At 36.4% G+C, this 16867-nt stretch overlaps 1 protein-coding gene and 1 non-coding gene across 5 annotated transcripts; one reads left to right on the forward strand and one right to left on the reverse strand.

Annotated features, from left to right (window-relative positions):
• Positions 1 to 9159: 9159 nt before the first annotated feature.
• TRNAA-UGC (transfer RNA alanine (anticodon UGC)) lies at positions 9160 to 9232 on the reverse strand. The gene has a single exon. It is a non-coding gene; the product is annotated as a tRNA-Ala (tRNA).
• Positions 9233 to 11300: 2068 nt separating this feature from the next.
• On the forward strand, positions 11301 to 16809 carry LOC126715201 (uncharacterized). 4 transcript variants are annotated; one of them, XM_050415700.1, is made up of 5 exons: positions 11301 to 11610; positions 11729 to 11806; positions 15453 to 15602; positions 15852 to 16049; positions 16519 to 16809. In XM_050415700.1, exons 1-5 carry the CDS (start codon positions 11389 to 11391, stop codon positions 16618 to 16620), a joined length of 750 nt encoding a protein of 249 aa, XP_050271657.1. In that variant the 5' UTR covers positions 11301 to 11388; the 3' UTR covers positions 16621 to 16809. The 4 variants fall into 4 exon arrangements, with proteins under 4 accessions (XP_050271657.1, XP_050271658.1, XP_050271655.1 ...); XM_050415701.1 differs by having other exon boundaries at positions 11732 to 11806; XM_050415698.1 differs by having other exon boundaries at positions 11302 to 11610; positions 11729 to 11815.
• The last annotated feature ends 58 nt before the right edge of the window (positions 16810 to 16867 follow it).

The raw sequence follows: 16867 nt of genomic DNA on the forward strand, positions 1-16867 counted from the left end.
CCACGAGGAATGCGCCGGTCTACGAGCCGTTTTTCCTGGATTTATGTACGTGGCCGTTATGCCGCGTGGTTATCTGCAACGTGCCTTTAATCTCTTACCATTTACGAGACCTTCCAGATGTAACAGTTACTGATGGTGTGGGAGAACGAAGCGGCGCGTTATACTCTGGATATCCCTGGGGATCTGAGTGTGTCACATACCCTATCCTTCGTCCCCTATATAAAGGGAGAAGACAGAGGGTGACCTTTTCATATCCGAATCCCTCACGTTCTTCCCAGAATCCACTTCCTCCATCCAGCTACTCCCTATTCAATAATACTTATCTCACAATAATCCACCATGAACACATCCTTACTTTCCCAGAAACGCCATGTCCCAACAAAACTCGAGATGGCTCGGTCGGGGTAAGGATGGCGGAGGCTTAAGATTTGCCTCCCCATTCTTTTAGCCAAAATCCGAAGCAGGGACTCGTCACACCCCATTTCTGGTGTGACTGAGTCGAAAACCTCCCTTGTCATCTCCATCTGCTCTCTCATGAGCATACCTAATAAGGCTCCACTTCTCCCTCTTTTGCTCCTTTTACTTTCTTTTCATTGCTTCTCTCTTCTTCTCCTCCTTCCCGCTCATGTCCTCCATCTTCTTTTTCCCTTGCATTCTTCAGTGACAAGAGCTTGCTGAAGTGCTTCCATGTCTTCCAATTCTTCTTCCTTCTCCTTCATTATTTTTGTATAAGGATCTTCTCCTGATATGAGCAGTACTGAGGCATAGATTTCAGAAGGACTTTGAAGGCGAATTCAGAAGACACCTGATGGTCTACTTATTTGTATTACGGATATTGTTACTGTTTTAGCAGTTCATTTTTTGTATAGGCTTGTTTAAGCCCTTCCTTGTACGTTGTAACAAATTTTCATATTAATAAAAGTTAGTGTTACTCTATTTCGTATATCTTGTTTATATATTCTAACAAATGTGAAAGCGCCGCTCGGCATAATAGCATAGCATTTGAATCAATAATAACTAAGGCCAAAGTAATCGTTGATAAAAAGATGCCGCGATAACTTTAACAAAATTATTATTCAACATAACAATCCGACCAGTGAGGAATGAGACTTATCTGGAAATTAGCCGTGATGGGTGTTAAATGCTTCGATAAGATGTAAGAAGTAGCTATCCGAGGACGTGTTACCCACCGGATGAATGGCCTCTTTAGGTTGACGATCATTAGGTTGTTCTGCCATTTTCATGATACGCGAGACTTAACCCTTTCCAGTATTTAAGCCGAGAAATTTCTTCATTCGGGCAGTTGATTTCCCAAGCAGCCTGAGTCCGAGGACTTTGCAAAACCTGGGTTTTGTTCTTGACTTTTTCCCTTTAGGCTTGAGTCCGAGACTTGGGTCTTTATCGGTACTGGGTTTTCCCTTTTAGCTAGGGTCCGAGGACCATGCAAGCCTTAGGTTCTGTCCGGGACCAATGTCTGCATTAGTACTGGGTTTTAGCTTTTAGCCTGAGTCCGAGGACCATGCAAGCCTTAGGTTCTGTCCGAGACCAATGTCTGCATCAGTGCTTGGTTTTCCCTTTTAGCCTGAGTCCGAGGACTATGCAAGCCTTAGGTTCTGTCCGAGACCAATGTCTACATCAGTGCTTGGTTTTCCCTTTTAGCCTGAGTCCGAGGACCATGCAAGCCTTAGGTTCTGTCCGAGACCAATGTCTGCATCAGTGCTTGGTTTTCCCTTTTAGCCTGAGTCCGAGGACCATGCAAGCCTTAGGTTCTGTCCTAGACCAATGTCTGCATCAGTGCTTGGTTTTCCCTTTTATTAGGCATTTCCCGAGGTGCCGAACAGGGTGTCCCTGGGCCTCCACGCAAAGCGGGCCTGGGCCGCGAATTCAATGGACCCGCAGATTAAGAGATATTTCTGCAGTCTCTGGCCATGCGGTACTTCACTGACGCCCCAAGGATCGAGGCGCGCCTTTACGAGGCCCCTTGAGTCTCTTTAGTTGCAGTTGACGTTGGAAGTTGAGCCAAGACCACTTTGTCTGTAGTGCTCCTTGGGACGCCGCGTGAGTTGACTGCCATCATCTTGTCTTTTCAAATAAATAGGAGGGAGAAAAGGTTGCTTTATATATACACCCCTCCTTTTAGCTTCCTCTTACATCACGCCTCCCATATCCGGAGTCCTCCTTTCTTGGCATAACATGTTGAAAGCGTGGGTTGGGAAGAAAGAACTTTCTCCGCCGCAGCAGCGCCGTGTCTTCATGAGGTTTGTAACAGTAAGGTATGGGCACAGGAAGCACAAGTTCAGGAGAGTACTCCATCTCCGCCGAGGGGGAACGGTGTCTCTCCCTCTTTTAGTCAAAATCCGAAGCAGGCTCTGTCCATGCCAGCATTTTGGTATGTCAGAAGAAAGATTCTCCGCCATCAGCGCCTCTGCTTAGCAGCAGGCGAATATTTAGAGAAAGCCCCTCAGTTTCCCACTCCCTGCACCTTTTCTTCAACGGTGCCAGGCTCAAGTTGGGTTTCTTTGGCTGCCTGAGTTATGGGCATGCAGGAGCGCGGGGGATGAATAAGGTCTCGGAGCTGTAGCCAACCTTTCCTCCGACATACCTCCGCGGCTTTCTCCCGCTTTCTTGTATTTTTCTTTTTCTTGCTTATGTAGTAAGCTTCGACGTAGGCTGATTCCAGCTTTTCATTGTACGCTGTACCATCTCTTCTTCGTAATAAGAATGGAAATTTCTTTACTTGTTTTGAGCACTGTTTCTTTGACAACACTGTTTCTTGAATGGGTGTGCCCTATGTGTGCGTTTCTTCAAGAATACTTAGAGCCGAATGGCTTGAAGCATAATTCAACTAACTCCTATTTATCAACACTACCAGGCATTACATCGATAACTCATAATAAATCAAACTTAAGAAAACTAACCGAGATATCAGTTGGATACTCTGTGGTAAGCGCGTGAATATCGTCCAAGGCTGATGATTTCTAAGCAATCCATCTGAGCAATCGACTGGGATATAGGGGATTCCAGTGATGCTTTTTTGTATTTGGTTTCCCCATAGGCTTGGGTCCGAGGACCATGCAAGGCCTTGGTTCTGTCCATTACTTTTAGGATGTCTTCTCTGTACTTGGTTTCCCCATAGGCTTGGGTCCGAGGACCATGCAAGGCCTTGGTTCTGTCCACTACTTTTAAGATGTCTTCTCTGTACTTGGTTTCCCCATAGGCTTGGGTCCGAGGACCATGCAAGGCCTTGGTTCTGTCCATTACTTTTAAGATGTCTTCTCTGTACTTGGTTTCCCCATAGGCTTGGGTCCGAGGACCATGCAAGGCCTTGGTTCTGTCCATTACTTTTAGGATGTCCTTTTTGTACTTGGTTTCCCCATAGGCTTGGGTCCGAGGACCATGCAAGGCCTTGGTTCTGTCCATTACTTTTAGGATGTCTTCTCTGTACTTGGTTTCCCCATAGGCTTGGGTCCGAGGACCATGCAAGGCCTTGGTTCTGTCCATTACTTTTAAGATGTCCTTTTTGTACTTGGTTTCCCCATAGGCTTGGGTCCGAGGACCATGCAAGGCCTTGGTTCTGTCCATTACTTTTAGGATGTCTTCTCTGTACTTGGTTTCCCCATAGGCTTGGGTCCGAGGACCATGCAAGGCCTTGGTTCTGTCCATTACTTTTAAGATGTCTTCTCTGTACTTGGTTTCCCCATAGGCTTGGGTCCGAGGACCATGCAAGGCCTTGGTTCTGTCCATTACTTTTAGGATGTCCTTTTTGTACTTGGTTTCCCCATAGGCTTGGGTCCGAGGACCATGCAAGGCCTTGGTTCTGTCCATTACTTTTAGGATGTCTTCTCTGTACTTGGTTTCCCCATAGGCTTGGGTCCGAGGACCATGCAAGGCCTTGGTTCTGTCCATTACTTTTAAGATGTCCTTTTTGTACTTGGTTTCCCCATAGGCTTGGGTCCGAGGACCATGCAAGGCCTTGGTTCTGTCCATTACTTTTAGGATGTCTTCTCTGTACTTGGTTTCCCCATAGACTTGGGTCCGAGGACAATGCAAGGCCTTGGTTCTGTCCATTACTTTTAGGATGTCCTTTTTGTACTTGGTTTCCCCATAGGCTTGGGTCCGAGGACCATGCAAGGCCTTGGTTCTGTCCATTACTTTTAGGATGTCTTCTCTGTACTTGGTTTCCCCATAGGCTTGGGTCCGAGGACCATGCAAGGCCTTGGTTCTGTCCATTACTTTTAAGATGTCTTCTCTGTACTTGGTTTCCCCATAGGCTTGGGTCCAAGGACCATGCAAGGCCTTGGTTCTGTCCATTACTTTTAGGATGTCCTTTTTGTACTTGGTTTCCCTATAGGCTTGGGTCCGAGGACCATGCAAGGCCTTGGTTCTGTCCATTACTTTTAGGATGTCTTCTCTGTACTTGGTTTCCCCATAGGCTTGGGTCCGAGGACCATGCAAGGCCTTGGTTCTGTCCATTACTTTTAGGATGTCCTTTTTGTACTTGGTTTCCCCATAGGCTTGGGTCCGAGGACCATGCAAGGCCTTGGTTCTGTCCATTACTTTTAGGATGTCTTCTCTGTACTTGGTTTCCCCATAGGCTTGGGTCCGAGGACCATGCAAGGCCTTGGTTCTGTCCATTACTTTTAGGATGTCTTCTCTGTACTTGGTTTCCCCATAGGCTTGGGTCCGAGGACCATGCAAGGCCTTGGTTCTGTCCATTACTTTTAAGATGTCCTTTTTGTACTTGGTTTCCCCATAGGCTTGGGTCCGAGGACCATGCAAGGCCTTGGTTCTGTCCATTACTTTTAGGATATCCTTTTTGTACTTGGTTTCCCCATAGGCTTGGGTCCGAGGACCATGCAAGGCCTTGGTTCTGTCCATTACTTTTAAGATGTCCTTTTTGTACTTGGTTTCCCCATAGGCTTGGGTCCGAGGACCATGCAAGGCCTTGGTTCTGTCCATTACTTTTAGGATGTCCTTTTTGTACTTGGTTTCCCCATAGGCTTGGGTCCGAGGACCATGCAAGGTCTTGGTTCTGTCCATTACTTTTAGGATGTCTTCTCTGTACTTGGTTTCCCCATAGGCTTGGGTCCGAGGACCATGCAAGGCCTTGGTTCTGTCCATTACTTTTAGGATGTCTTCTTTGTACTTTTTTCTCTATACTGATTTATTTTTCGAAGGTCAGCCCCTAGGCCAGGGAGGGAGGAGTTGGCTCGAGGCCGCAAGCCCCTAGAGCTGTCCGCTCCGTTGGCCGTGCAAGGCGTAGCCCCTAGACGAAGCCTACGGCGGAGCAACAACTGCACGTCGCCGGAGATGAGGAAAAACTCGTGAATCTCTGTTTGCGAGAGGGCTGACTCAGGTGCCACTCGTGCCAACGCGTAAGCCTTTCCCACAGACGGCGCCAATTGTAGGGACACAAAATCTTTAACGGCCCAGTAACAATGTTGGGCTCGCACACGGAAGGTCCCTCACAATAATATTTGTAGAGAGTGGGCTTGAAAGGCCAGCGTTGGATCACAGGGCGACATTTCGGGCCGGACTATAGGTGGACCGATATGAGATAGAGCTTTGGGCTGGATATTCAGGCACATCAATCTCGTATCTAGGAGGATTTGGCTCCTCGGATCATGTCCGAGGAGCGATGGTGCTGTCCCCGGTTACCCGTCGGAGGGTCTTTATGTGGAGTCCGGCGTGTATTATCCAGACATTCTCTTTCATCAAGTCTTTCTCAAGAAGCTAGATGGGAGCCCCCCCTTTTCTTTGGTCACATAACATTCTCTTTTATACTAGCCTACGTTCGTCGTCCTTCGTCCACGTGTAGGGTCGATCTTTCCAGGGCAGATATCTGTCACATCAGTCTAATCCCTGAATTATGGGAGATGGTCCATAAAGCCTAAAAATCCGGCTCTGTTTGGGGCGGTGTCATGTCAATGAAGGGTATTAAGGACTATTTCCGTGAGATATTTTCTGATCTTTCAAGTTTGCCTGTATCCCATTCTCGTCAATGGGGTTCTGGGCTTTCCGAGGACTGAGCGGTCCTCGGACGTATCCTTGAACCACATCGGGCTCACTATTTTTGGGCTTGGGCCCTGGCCTCCTTTAGTTTGGGGGCCTATGGACTCCCTATAAGCGAGCGAGCCAGGACCATAGACTATTGGGCCCCACAGTTTGGTTGAAGAAAAAAAAAATGAGAGATAAAAAAGAAAAGTTGGTTCAAATTTACAATTATGTCCCCATTAAATAAAACATAAAAGTAACACATTTTTTTAGCATAAAAATTGTGTATGTGCAAGTGGACAGAAAAAAAAAAAAAAAAAAAAAAAAAAAAAAAAAAAAAAAAAAAAAAAAAAAAAAAAAAAGCAAAGCATTTCGTCAGCATAGTTCAACTTCTAGCCCCCGATGATATGAAGCAAAAAGTTAATAGTGGAGTGCTTGCAGATTAATTGAATATATAGGGTCAGAATACCTAAAGAATTAACCTTTGCACCTCATGACAGTCAAGCATTTTAAGAATCATTCTTATAATAAGTTAAACCGTGCCAACTTGTATACATTTGGTAAAGGACGACTCTGTACTATACATGCTTTTTCTTTTTTGGTTACACTACATATTTGGTTTCTAACCTTTATGTTATATGTCAATTTGGTCCCTGACTTTTCAAATGTGTCAATTTGGTCCCTAACTTTTTAGTATTATGTCGAAATAGTCCTTACTGTTAAATGATAAATGAAAAATGTTGAGGTGGCTAGCAGCCAAATAAAAAATCATTTTTATGCCACATCAGATGACATGAGTAATGCCGCATGGAATAAAAAATAAAACTAAAAAAATTTAGTTTTAAGAATCTGCTTTAAAATTTAAAATTAAAAAAAAAAAAAAAAAAAAAAAAAAAAAAAAAAAAAAACAAATTATTTGAATCCCAAACACCCTTCAAACCAAAACCCATGACAACCCTTCTCCTCCGCCGCTTTTCAAACCCCAAGAAAACCATCACTATGCAGTTGAGACTTTGGCATTAAATAAAGATGTACAAATAGCATGGGCGACGGGTGCAAGAAAGTAAGAAATTGTTTGAGGAGATGAGGATGAAGGCTCAAGGTACCCCCATGCCTCTGTCGCGAAACCCACTTACACCATCGCCTTATTTTCACTCCCATATTTTAGTTGTGTAGACCACGTTGTCATTGTCTTTACAGCTTGCATCGTCATTGGGCTTAATATGTTTAATCTGTTGGGATGCTAATTGGATTGAGCGTCAACGCTAGTTAGTAGTTCCCTTGCTTTGTTGCCCAGAACAAAGGATGAAATTGGTCATGAAATTGCATATTTTAAATTTTAGTCATTTTCCTAGTAGATCAACAAGTAAGAATGTTTTTCTTGGTTTTGAAAAGTGGTGCAGGAGATGGGTTGTCGTGGGTCTTGATTTGAAGAATGTTTGGAGTTCAAATGATTTTCTATTTGGATGCTGAGAAAGTGATGAGAATATTCTAAAATGATTTTACTTTATTTTGTATTTTATATTTTAAAATTTTAAAGCATATTGTAATTTAATATAATTGATATTTCAACAAATTCTTAATTTTTTTTTTAATTTCATGTGGCATTACTCATGTTATTTGATGTGGCATAAAAATGAATTTTTATTTGGGCCATTAGCCACATCAGCATATTTCATCCATCATTTAACGACGAGAACTATTTTGACACAATACTAAAAAGTTAGGGACCAAATTGACACATTTAAAAGATCAAGGACCAAATTGACATATGACTTAAAAGTTAGGGACTAAATATATAGTTTACCCTTCTTTTTTTAATAAGAATGTACTATATATGTTCTTGCTTGAAAGTTGAAACCGGATTCTAAAAAAAAAAAAATTTGAAACCGTTACAAAAATGAATAAAGAGTCTGTTTGGATAAACTATTTTAAAATTTGCATTTTTTAAAAATAACATTTTTAAAACATATGATTAGAAAACTTTTGTTATCAAATCACACTTAACCATTTGGTAAAACTTTGAAAAAATGTGGTTTCTATAAACTGAAGATTTAGATAAAATAGGTGTAAAATGTATGTGGTAAGTGTAATTTACCAAAATGGACATGACTTTGTTGTGAAGGCTCCTTTGTCATTTTGTAACTTGTAAGGCATATAATAATAGCATATTTTTTTATATAGGGTAATGACTTGTTATAAAACAAGAAAAAGTTTTCTTAAAAATTGAAAAACGAAAAAAAAAAAAAAAAGGACAAGAAAATATAAATTTTTTTTTTTTTGCAAAAGAATCAATCTCCTAGACTCCTACCACAATTTTAGCCCATGTGTATCTTCCACGGGCCTACCACCACATCACTAATTTTCTACTTGCTTTCCTCCCTTATCTCAGCCCTACGGCGCCGCCCATTAGTATTCTTTAGCTCCAATTTTCACCCTGCCCATAAGATTCTAATCAAGCAAAACGGTGAGGACAACTAGTCCTTGCAAAGGCAACAAAGCAACAAGCTAAGAGAGACAAGGGAACAAAAAGTGAACAACTGGAGGCAGACAGGAGATAGACAGAGGCAACTGGGCAGAAGCACAGAGGAGATACATGGTGTCAAGGCAATAAACTTTTCTTAAGTATTTTGGTCAATATGCTATTTTGTGAGGATATTTTGAGAATTTCACACTTTTTTACACAACTTTGATAGTAAACTCGTATTTGCGTTTTTGAAAAAGCTTGAGTTTATTGTGTTTTGAAAACTCTGAGTCGGGCTTGAGTAATATTGTTTGTATTTTTTTGAAGCATGTATGAATAAAAAAGTATGTGAAAATACGTGTGATGTTATTTAAAAACTAAAAACATATGTTAAAATGTTCTACCAAACTGGCCCTCAATTTTTGGCAATTTTGAAAACGTGATTTCTTTATAAACAGAGTACCAAACGTTTCACTTCTATCATTTTCATACATAAATGCACGTTTTGATTATCAAAACGCTTATCCAAATAATATCACTTCAGAAAACTTTGGATTCTAAAAGTGGACATTAAATTCAGAAAGTTTGAAGATTTGAGTCATTAATTCTTTGATGCGTCTGGGGTGGAAGTGTAATGAAGAATTTCAGTTTTGTTGCATATAAAAAGATAAAAAGTAAAAATCTTAAGAAGCTTACGCAGATGGAGATGCGGGGGATCGAACCCCGTGCCTCTCGCATGCAAAGCGAGCGCTCTACGATTTGAGCTACATCCCCATTTGCCGCCTACTTTGTTGTTCAAATATCATTTTAACTATGAAAATCATGGGGCTATTTCAACGTTATTTAAGTTTGAAGGAAAAGAGCAGATTTGCAGTGTACTAAAAGAATATCAAAATAAAAACATGTTTTGAAAAGTGTGTTACCACGGCATTTCTATAATGCAAAAAGAGTAATTCTTGTGCCATATTAAAAGGTAATATTGACACAACTCACCTCTTCTTTAACTACAACTCGTCATATAAACGTGATTAATATTGTGCCTTTTGGTGTGATAGGAATTTTTCATGCAAAAATCGTGTGTAAGGTTGTTTTCATGGAATTTGAGATCAGCCTTGTCATAAATTTTTGAGAGAAAATTTCCACATGAAGCTCAGTTTAGCTCACCAACTTTAGCCTAGGTAGTGTAGTATAGGTACACAATTATCAAAACTTGCGTGCGGAAGGTTAAGTTAGTCAAAGGATTTTTAACTTTTTGAAAATCAAGACAAAAAAAAAAGGTTCATATTTTTGTTGCTTAGCCTAAATCTCTTTAATAAAGCCCCTTAAGATTCGTTATTAAGAAACGTAATTAAAGTTATAAGGAATACAAAATGAGATTTCTAGGCACTAATCACATTATTGAATTCAATGATGTAATGATCAAAATTTGAGAATATATATACCATACATCGAATCATTCAAAATTTCATTTACCGTATAACCACGCACAATTAATGCAAATATATTGTGTTGTTTTTGTGTGGTGCGCAGACAAATTATACTGTTGAGACTGAGTAAACTAGCTAGGGGCCATCTTGTTTGCATTGGCAAACGTAGCCACGTCAATAACGTTGTTAAGACTTAAGACTGATTGAATTATATCTCTTAAAAAAAAAAAAAAAAAAAAGATTGTGTTAATGGGCACCTAAACACACTTTTTCTTGACATAATTTATGTCTTTTTTTTATTATTATTTAATTTATGTCACTTTTTCAATTTTGTAGGTAGATTTTTTTTTTTTTTTTTTTTCTGACAAATTTGTTTTGTCTTTTCTGTCCTTAACATTCTCCAAAAAAATTTACTTTTGATAGTCGACTGACTACCAACATGTGGGTTGCATCCACATCAGTTGTCTGAATCTCAATGCCAAAAATATGGAATCATGCAATGAATACGTATTTCGGTATGTGTCACTTATCAAAAAAATAGAATAGGTATGTCCGTATGTGTCAATTGTCATAGATCAAAGAAAATTACTGCCGCCCATGTTTGAACGGTAGCAGACAGGGGAGGGGTTGGTGAAGTATTTTGAAAATAGGAAAATATTAATGGGTATTCTTATAGTGCTAATTAATAATCTATATAAAAAATATTTTTATAGAAAATAAAAAAAGTAATTAATATTTTGATAATTTTTTTCTTTTCTATAAAAGTGATATTAAAACTTTTCTAAAGTGGATTATTAATGAGTTTTCTAAGGACACTTGTTAGCAAAACCCTTAGAAATAATATAGGTAAAAATGTGTTGTGAAAAAAAAAAAATATATATATATATATATATATTGTGTTGTTTAAACAATAAAAATTATTATTCAAACAATGTTACCAAACAGACCTTAAATAATTATTAATTTCTAACTAATATCAATAAACAAAAAACTAAATTTATCAAATTTTCGGCCATAATTCAAGTAATCATATAATTCTAGAATCAAGTCAAAAAAAAATTAAATGAAAAATTACAAAATAACATAGAATGAATGAGGCTCTGACACCACATGTTGAAAATCTAAAACAGCAAAAGAAAAAACCATTGTTGATAGTGGTTTTTGGTAAAACCCAACTAACTAAACTTGTGGCCAAATGTATGTACACATATATAATTATTGCACTCCATTAATGAATGTTTACATAAATCTGCAGTAATTTGCAGAGTTTCATAGTCGACATTTTAATGGACACAAACCATCCCCGTCGTGTCTATATGTCCTTCACTCCTTAACCAGCTACATATATAGTGCAGTAGAGTACGTACTATATATATCACTAATTTTTGCAGTAGGTAATTTTAATTTGCACTATTATTAAGGTTATTTTTTGTAATTTTTTTTTTTTTTGGTTGCTTGCTAGTATTAACATCTTTGAAAAGGTGAACAAATTCTCTGCAACTGATGATGGGTGAGGTTGCCCTTGCAAGTCTTTCCTCTACATTCAAGTCTCCATTATTGCTCCATGGATCAAGAACCCGATGTGCACTTGGCAAAGAAGAGAGGAAGGGTAAGCAGAAGAACCGTAGCTACCATGAAAAGGCATCATGGAAGCCAATCAATCAAAAGCCTATAAAATACTCTTCTAGATTCACTTCAGATCTTCCTCTCTCTGAGTCACCTTGGGTATCTATTTTTTTTTTTTTTGTGTTAGAATAATAATTAAATAATTAAAATTCATCGTCTTCTATCAACTTAAAATTTTGAGGTATATGATACTTTTTATACTAGTTTTTGGTTTTAGCAGGCTTCATTTGATCAGTATTTGGAGGACGAGTCCAGAATTCTCAAAGCAACCTTTACAGATGGAGAAAAAATGCAAGTTAGTGAGGTGTTTGACTGCCCTACTTCCACTTTCTATAATTTTTTTTTTTTTACCATAAAAATATTGTTCAAACTGAGATTTTCTTGGTAGAGTTTGTTATGTTAGAATTACGTGGGCCATGTACTATCTTGTGATGCATCTATTATCAAAAATAATTTGTTCAAAAATAATTTTGTGAAATTATAAACAATATTTTTATGCTGAAAAAATATTGGTAGATCTAATTTTTTTTTTTTTTATAATACTAAATATTTTTAACACACATTAGAAGAGGAGAGAATGTCTTAAAGAAACTGACAGTGATATATATCCAAAAGGGTTTAACTCTTTGATACACCGCACAGGGTTTAAACATCTTTAACTCATACTCATTTTTCAATATGGGAATAACCCACTGATTTAGTAGACTACTTTGATTCAATAGACTAAGGGTCTGTTTGGATAGAACTTATTTTACTGAAACTGAAAACTGAAAACTAAAAACACTGTAGTAAAATAATTTTTAAATATGTGAATAGAGCTGTGGGACCCATTTTTAATGAAAAAATTGATAAAAAAAAATGAAATTTGTGGGTCCATGAATAGTGCACGGTGTGCACTGTTCACGGAAGATCGGTCAAAAGTTGTGGCTACTGTTCATGTACCGTACATGAATAGTACCGCTTGTTGGAGAAAAGGCGTAAAAAAAAAAAAAAAAAAAAAAAAAAAAACGCAGCAAACTTAAAACGCAGCAAACGCAACGTGGATCCAAACTGAGCCTAAGGTTATGAATGAAAGAAATCATTGTAATCCTTAACTTCACCATATCCATCAATGATATAGTCTATCATAATAGGTGCATTAAGGGATAGAGTCACGTTGTCAAATATTTTGATTCTAATTTCTAACAATCAATTCTCAGCCCAAAAAAAAAAAAACATTCAAAAGATTTCAACATTTAAGAAATCAAAAGTGACCACCGCACACCATTGGTGCGATGGTCATTCCACAAGTATAAGTGCTTGTGGGGTGTGGGGGGCAAGGGTCGGGGTTCAAGTTTCCAGGAAGGAGCTTCACACACATATATACTTAGATTAGGCTAGAGTAGAATTCTATCTTGTATCCAAAAAAAAAAAAAAAAATCAAAAGTGATATTTCATAAATGAGAATAAAACTATAAGTATATCATATTAGAGAAAATATAAATCTATCATTTTTTTATTTAGTAAAAAAAGTGAAATTTTTTTAAAATTGTCAACTTTTTTTTGAGAAGATTAAAATTTTCAACTTTTTATGGCAATTTTGTATTGAAATTTATTTATATGATTTTTTTTTATAGAAGAATGATATCTAATTAAAGCTAAAAATTCTAAAAACTTAGTTTTTAAAAAAAAAAATTAATAAGTTAAAAGTGATATTGAATCAATAATCTTCATATGATATCAGTTTATTATTTTCCTAGAAAATATGATTTTTTTTCCCTAACATTCAAGCAAACACAGATGTATACATTTGTGCATATATGTGTTGGGAAAAGATTTCTCTCTCCAAATTAGTTTGGAAAGAAATCCTTCAAACTTCCATTATTTTTTTTTATTAGACATGTATTTTGAAAATCTAATCGTTAGATTGCATGTTCTTATTACATTCTTCATGTTTGCAAAATTTCAAGGAGATTAAAGATCAATAGTTATGCCATCAATGACATGTTTAAGTTTCAAGTTTTTGTGGTAAAATATTTTGCACAAAAAATAAGTTTATTGATCAAATAGCAAATAAAATCTTATTTAAACAAAATTTAACATTCATGTTAAAAATATAAAGAACATGTAATCCAATGGTTATATTTTCAAAATTCATATTTAATAAAAAGATATATGACAAGTTTAAAGGGTTTCTCTCCAAACTAGTTTGGAGAGAAACCTTGTCCTATCTCTCTCTCTCTCTCTCAAACAATAAATCTAAATATTGTTAGACCATGATGGAAAGGAAGTGCTAGACAGAAATAGCTCAGATTATGAAAGATAATATAAGGGTTTGTCTTTTGATGGCTAGTTTGTAACAATCTTAACAATCATTTCATAATGAGACTCATGCACATTGAGTGTGGCATCATTAACCTTACTATGTCATTACGAATAACTTAATAATAATAATAATAAAAGTGTATGCATAATTACAATCTATCATTTTTAATAACATTTTTCATTCTTGTTATCTTTTTAAAAAAAAAAAATATATATATATATATATATATATATAATGTAAAAGGAATTGTAAACTTTGACATCTTAGAGGATTGTCAAGGTTAAATAATTTTTAGGTATAATTGTTCTGGAAAATTTTACAATATTCTGATAGTACAATAATGTTGTACTTTCTCCCTTTAACATGAACAATGGGTCCCATATGAATATAATTAATAGATACTTAACTATGTGGGAAGGGAGAGTATGAAAGTATTTTCTAATTAGAATATGATTTAATTTTCCCTTAAAAAATATGATTTAATTACCTGAATTTTATAGAACAACCAAATATTGGTAAGGAACTACCGCCCACCGTTAGTGGGATGGTCACTTCACAAGCACTTATACTTGTAGAGTGTGATGGGCAAGAATCGTGGTTTAAGTTTCCGAGAGAGAGATTCATACACATATACCTTTATATTAGACTAGAGTAGAATTTTTATCTTGTATAAAAAATAAAAATAAAAAGTATTAATTAGGAGTTTCATGAACTAAATAAATCTTAAATAATATTATTAATTAATGAATCTAACATAAATTTTATTACATAAAATAGTCAACAAGATTTTAGAGAGGATATTATGGTTGGTCATGTCCTCTCTAGAAATAGTAAATTACATGACAAAGGCCACACAAGCAAGGGCATAGAAGAGAAATGGCTTCTTAATTATAATTAGCTTGGGAGAGCTTCCTAATTACTTGTAAGGTTCTTGAATAGCATAAACTTGTAAGAAACTTCTCACATTTTGAAGTTGATTTTTGTTATATTTATTCCTGATATAATTGTTTATTCATAAATGTTTTATATTTGTTTCTCTTGAGTTAACTTCTAAGTAAAATTCCATCATATTATTGTTAACTATCAACAATCCATGAATCTAATTTTTTTTATTGATTAAAGAGTGATGCTAAAAACATTACAAGACTATAAATTTATATGTTACCAAAAACCATCCATTTAAAAAATAAGTGTTACCTTCGCAACATTTTTACAATAGACCTTAGGTGGTAAGTTGTTATTGGTTCTAATTTAAATTTGTCATTATTTTATTTTATTTTTTTTTTTTTGCCACACAAGACTTATTATGAAAATATTGTGAATGTAGCATTTTTCTTCAAAAAAAATACAGAAAAAAATAATTCAAACATTTATTATGTTCTTAAAGTGGCTTCAATCACATTTATTGTCAAATCAATTTGTAAACTTTTTGTAATAAAATTGATAATAACTTTAGCATTTTACTTATAGTACGCTTTAAAGTGATAGTAGACCGGCGGGGAGGGGGGGGGGGGGGGGGTGGGGGAGATAGTCGACCTCTTTAGTTGCTCTAAAGAAAATGCTATTTTTCTTATTAAGAACATATATGACTCTAACCTCTTTCTCATATATATGTTTTTATGCTTAATTTTTGTAGGACGAATGGAGAATTCAGCTGCCACCCTTACAATTCTTGTTCCTAACAGTGCAGCCAATAATTGACATGCGGTTGAGATGCAAATCAAAAGGGAAGGATTACCCTTCAGCAGTTCCTTGTGAGATCACAAAGGTTCTTGAGCTTGAAATGGTAAGCTACAATAAAAACAAACTAAGAGCACATACAAAAATAAACGTGACCGGCCCTAATAAGTTTATTGAGTATCCATGATTGGTCCTAAAATTTTAGGACAAGACTTGATTGTTGTTATTATTATTGTTGTTGTTTTTCTTTGGATAAATCATAAATAGCATACTAGAAAATTTGATATATGAATTTAAATATATATTTTTGCTGCTTCACCTTTCAACATAAATATGAAAAGCTAATCTTTTACAGACAAAATGGGAGCTCCTAGGGCTTGATGATGTTCGTGAGTCATTAGGCTTCAGTGCCAATGCTAAAGGAGCCATATACCCTGATAGACGGGCAACACAAAGCTGGATTAAAACTCAATTCGAGCTTAACATAAGCTTTGTTCTTCCACCTTCACTTGCTTTGGTTCCTAAAGATGTTATTCAAGACATTGGATTGTCAGTAAGTCCATCAAATCTAATTGCTATTTACATCTCTCTTTGTTTTCACTATTCAATTTCTTGAAGTATATCATATATACTATTTGTAAGTAATAATACACAGTTGATAAACTACTTCAGATATACGTGAGGACGGAGTAATGCTAAGAATCACAAAATTTTCACAATTTTTTTTTGCAATTATTGATATGCATGGTAAGTTGTGATTGAACCAACATCACTTTCGCATGGTCCCATCACTAATAGTTTAACTCAAATTTTTTAAAACATTAATTACATGTCAACTCATCTATTACAAAAAAAATTGTTTTCTTGAACTTGACTATAGTTCACCAGGCCTAATGCAAGTCTGCAACAACTACTACCACATCATTATCAGTTCAAGTTCCTTATTAGTTTGTCCAGAAAATTACTATTAATTTCCATTGTTTTTAGCCATAAATTTACTAGGAGATTGTGTCCAACAACAGGTGATCCAAAGATTGGTGGATGACAAGAAGCAAAAAGCTAATGATGGAGTGCTTGTAGATTATGATAAATTCAAAAGGGAGAAACTCAAGAATCTGGTTTAAGCCTAGTGATTACTTGAATATGAGGTCAGAAGGCCAAAATAAGTTAATTCATGGTAGCTTACATTATTCAGCAAAGGAAGGCTTTGGCGACTGAAAGTTGATGTTAAATTTAATAAGATAAAAGTGGATTTGCATCATTCTTTGATACATTTGGGGTTGAAGTGTAATGAAAATTTCAGTTTAGTTTCATCTTCTTGCAAATATTGAACAAATAAGTCATTAGTGAAGCTAACAGATGGAAATTCAG

Source organism: Quercus robur, chromosome 2, assembly GCF_932294415.1.
Source record: "Quercus robur chromosome 2, dhQueRobu3.1, whole genome shotgun sequence".
Lineage (NCBI taxonomy): Eukaryota > Viridiplantae > Streptophyta > Magnoliopsida > Fagales > Fagaceae > Quercus > Quercus robur.

Excerpts from the sequence above, each read along its gene's own strand:
- LOC126715201 (XM_050415698.1), top strand. The coding sequence starts at position 11,389 with ATGATGGGTGAGGTTGCCCTTGCAAGTCTTTCCTCTACATTCAAGTCT. Across the intron at positions 11,611-11,728 it reads CTCTCTCTGAGTCACCTTGG|CAGGCTTCATTTGATCAGTA; the intron begins GTATCTATTTTT and ends TTTTGGTTTTAG. Across the intron at positions 15,603-15,851 it reads AGGTTCTTGAGCTTGAAATG|ACAAAATGGGAGCTCCTAGG; the intron begins GTAAGCTACAAT and ends AATCTTTTACAG.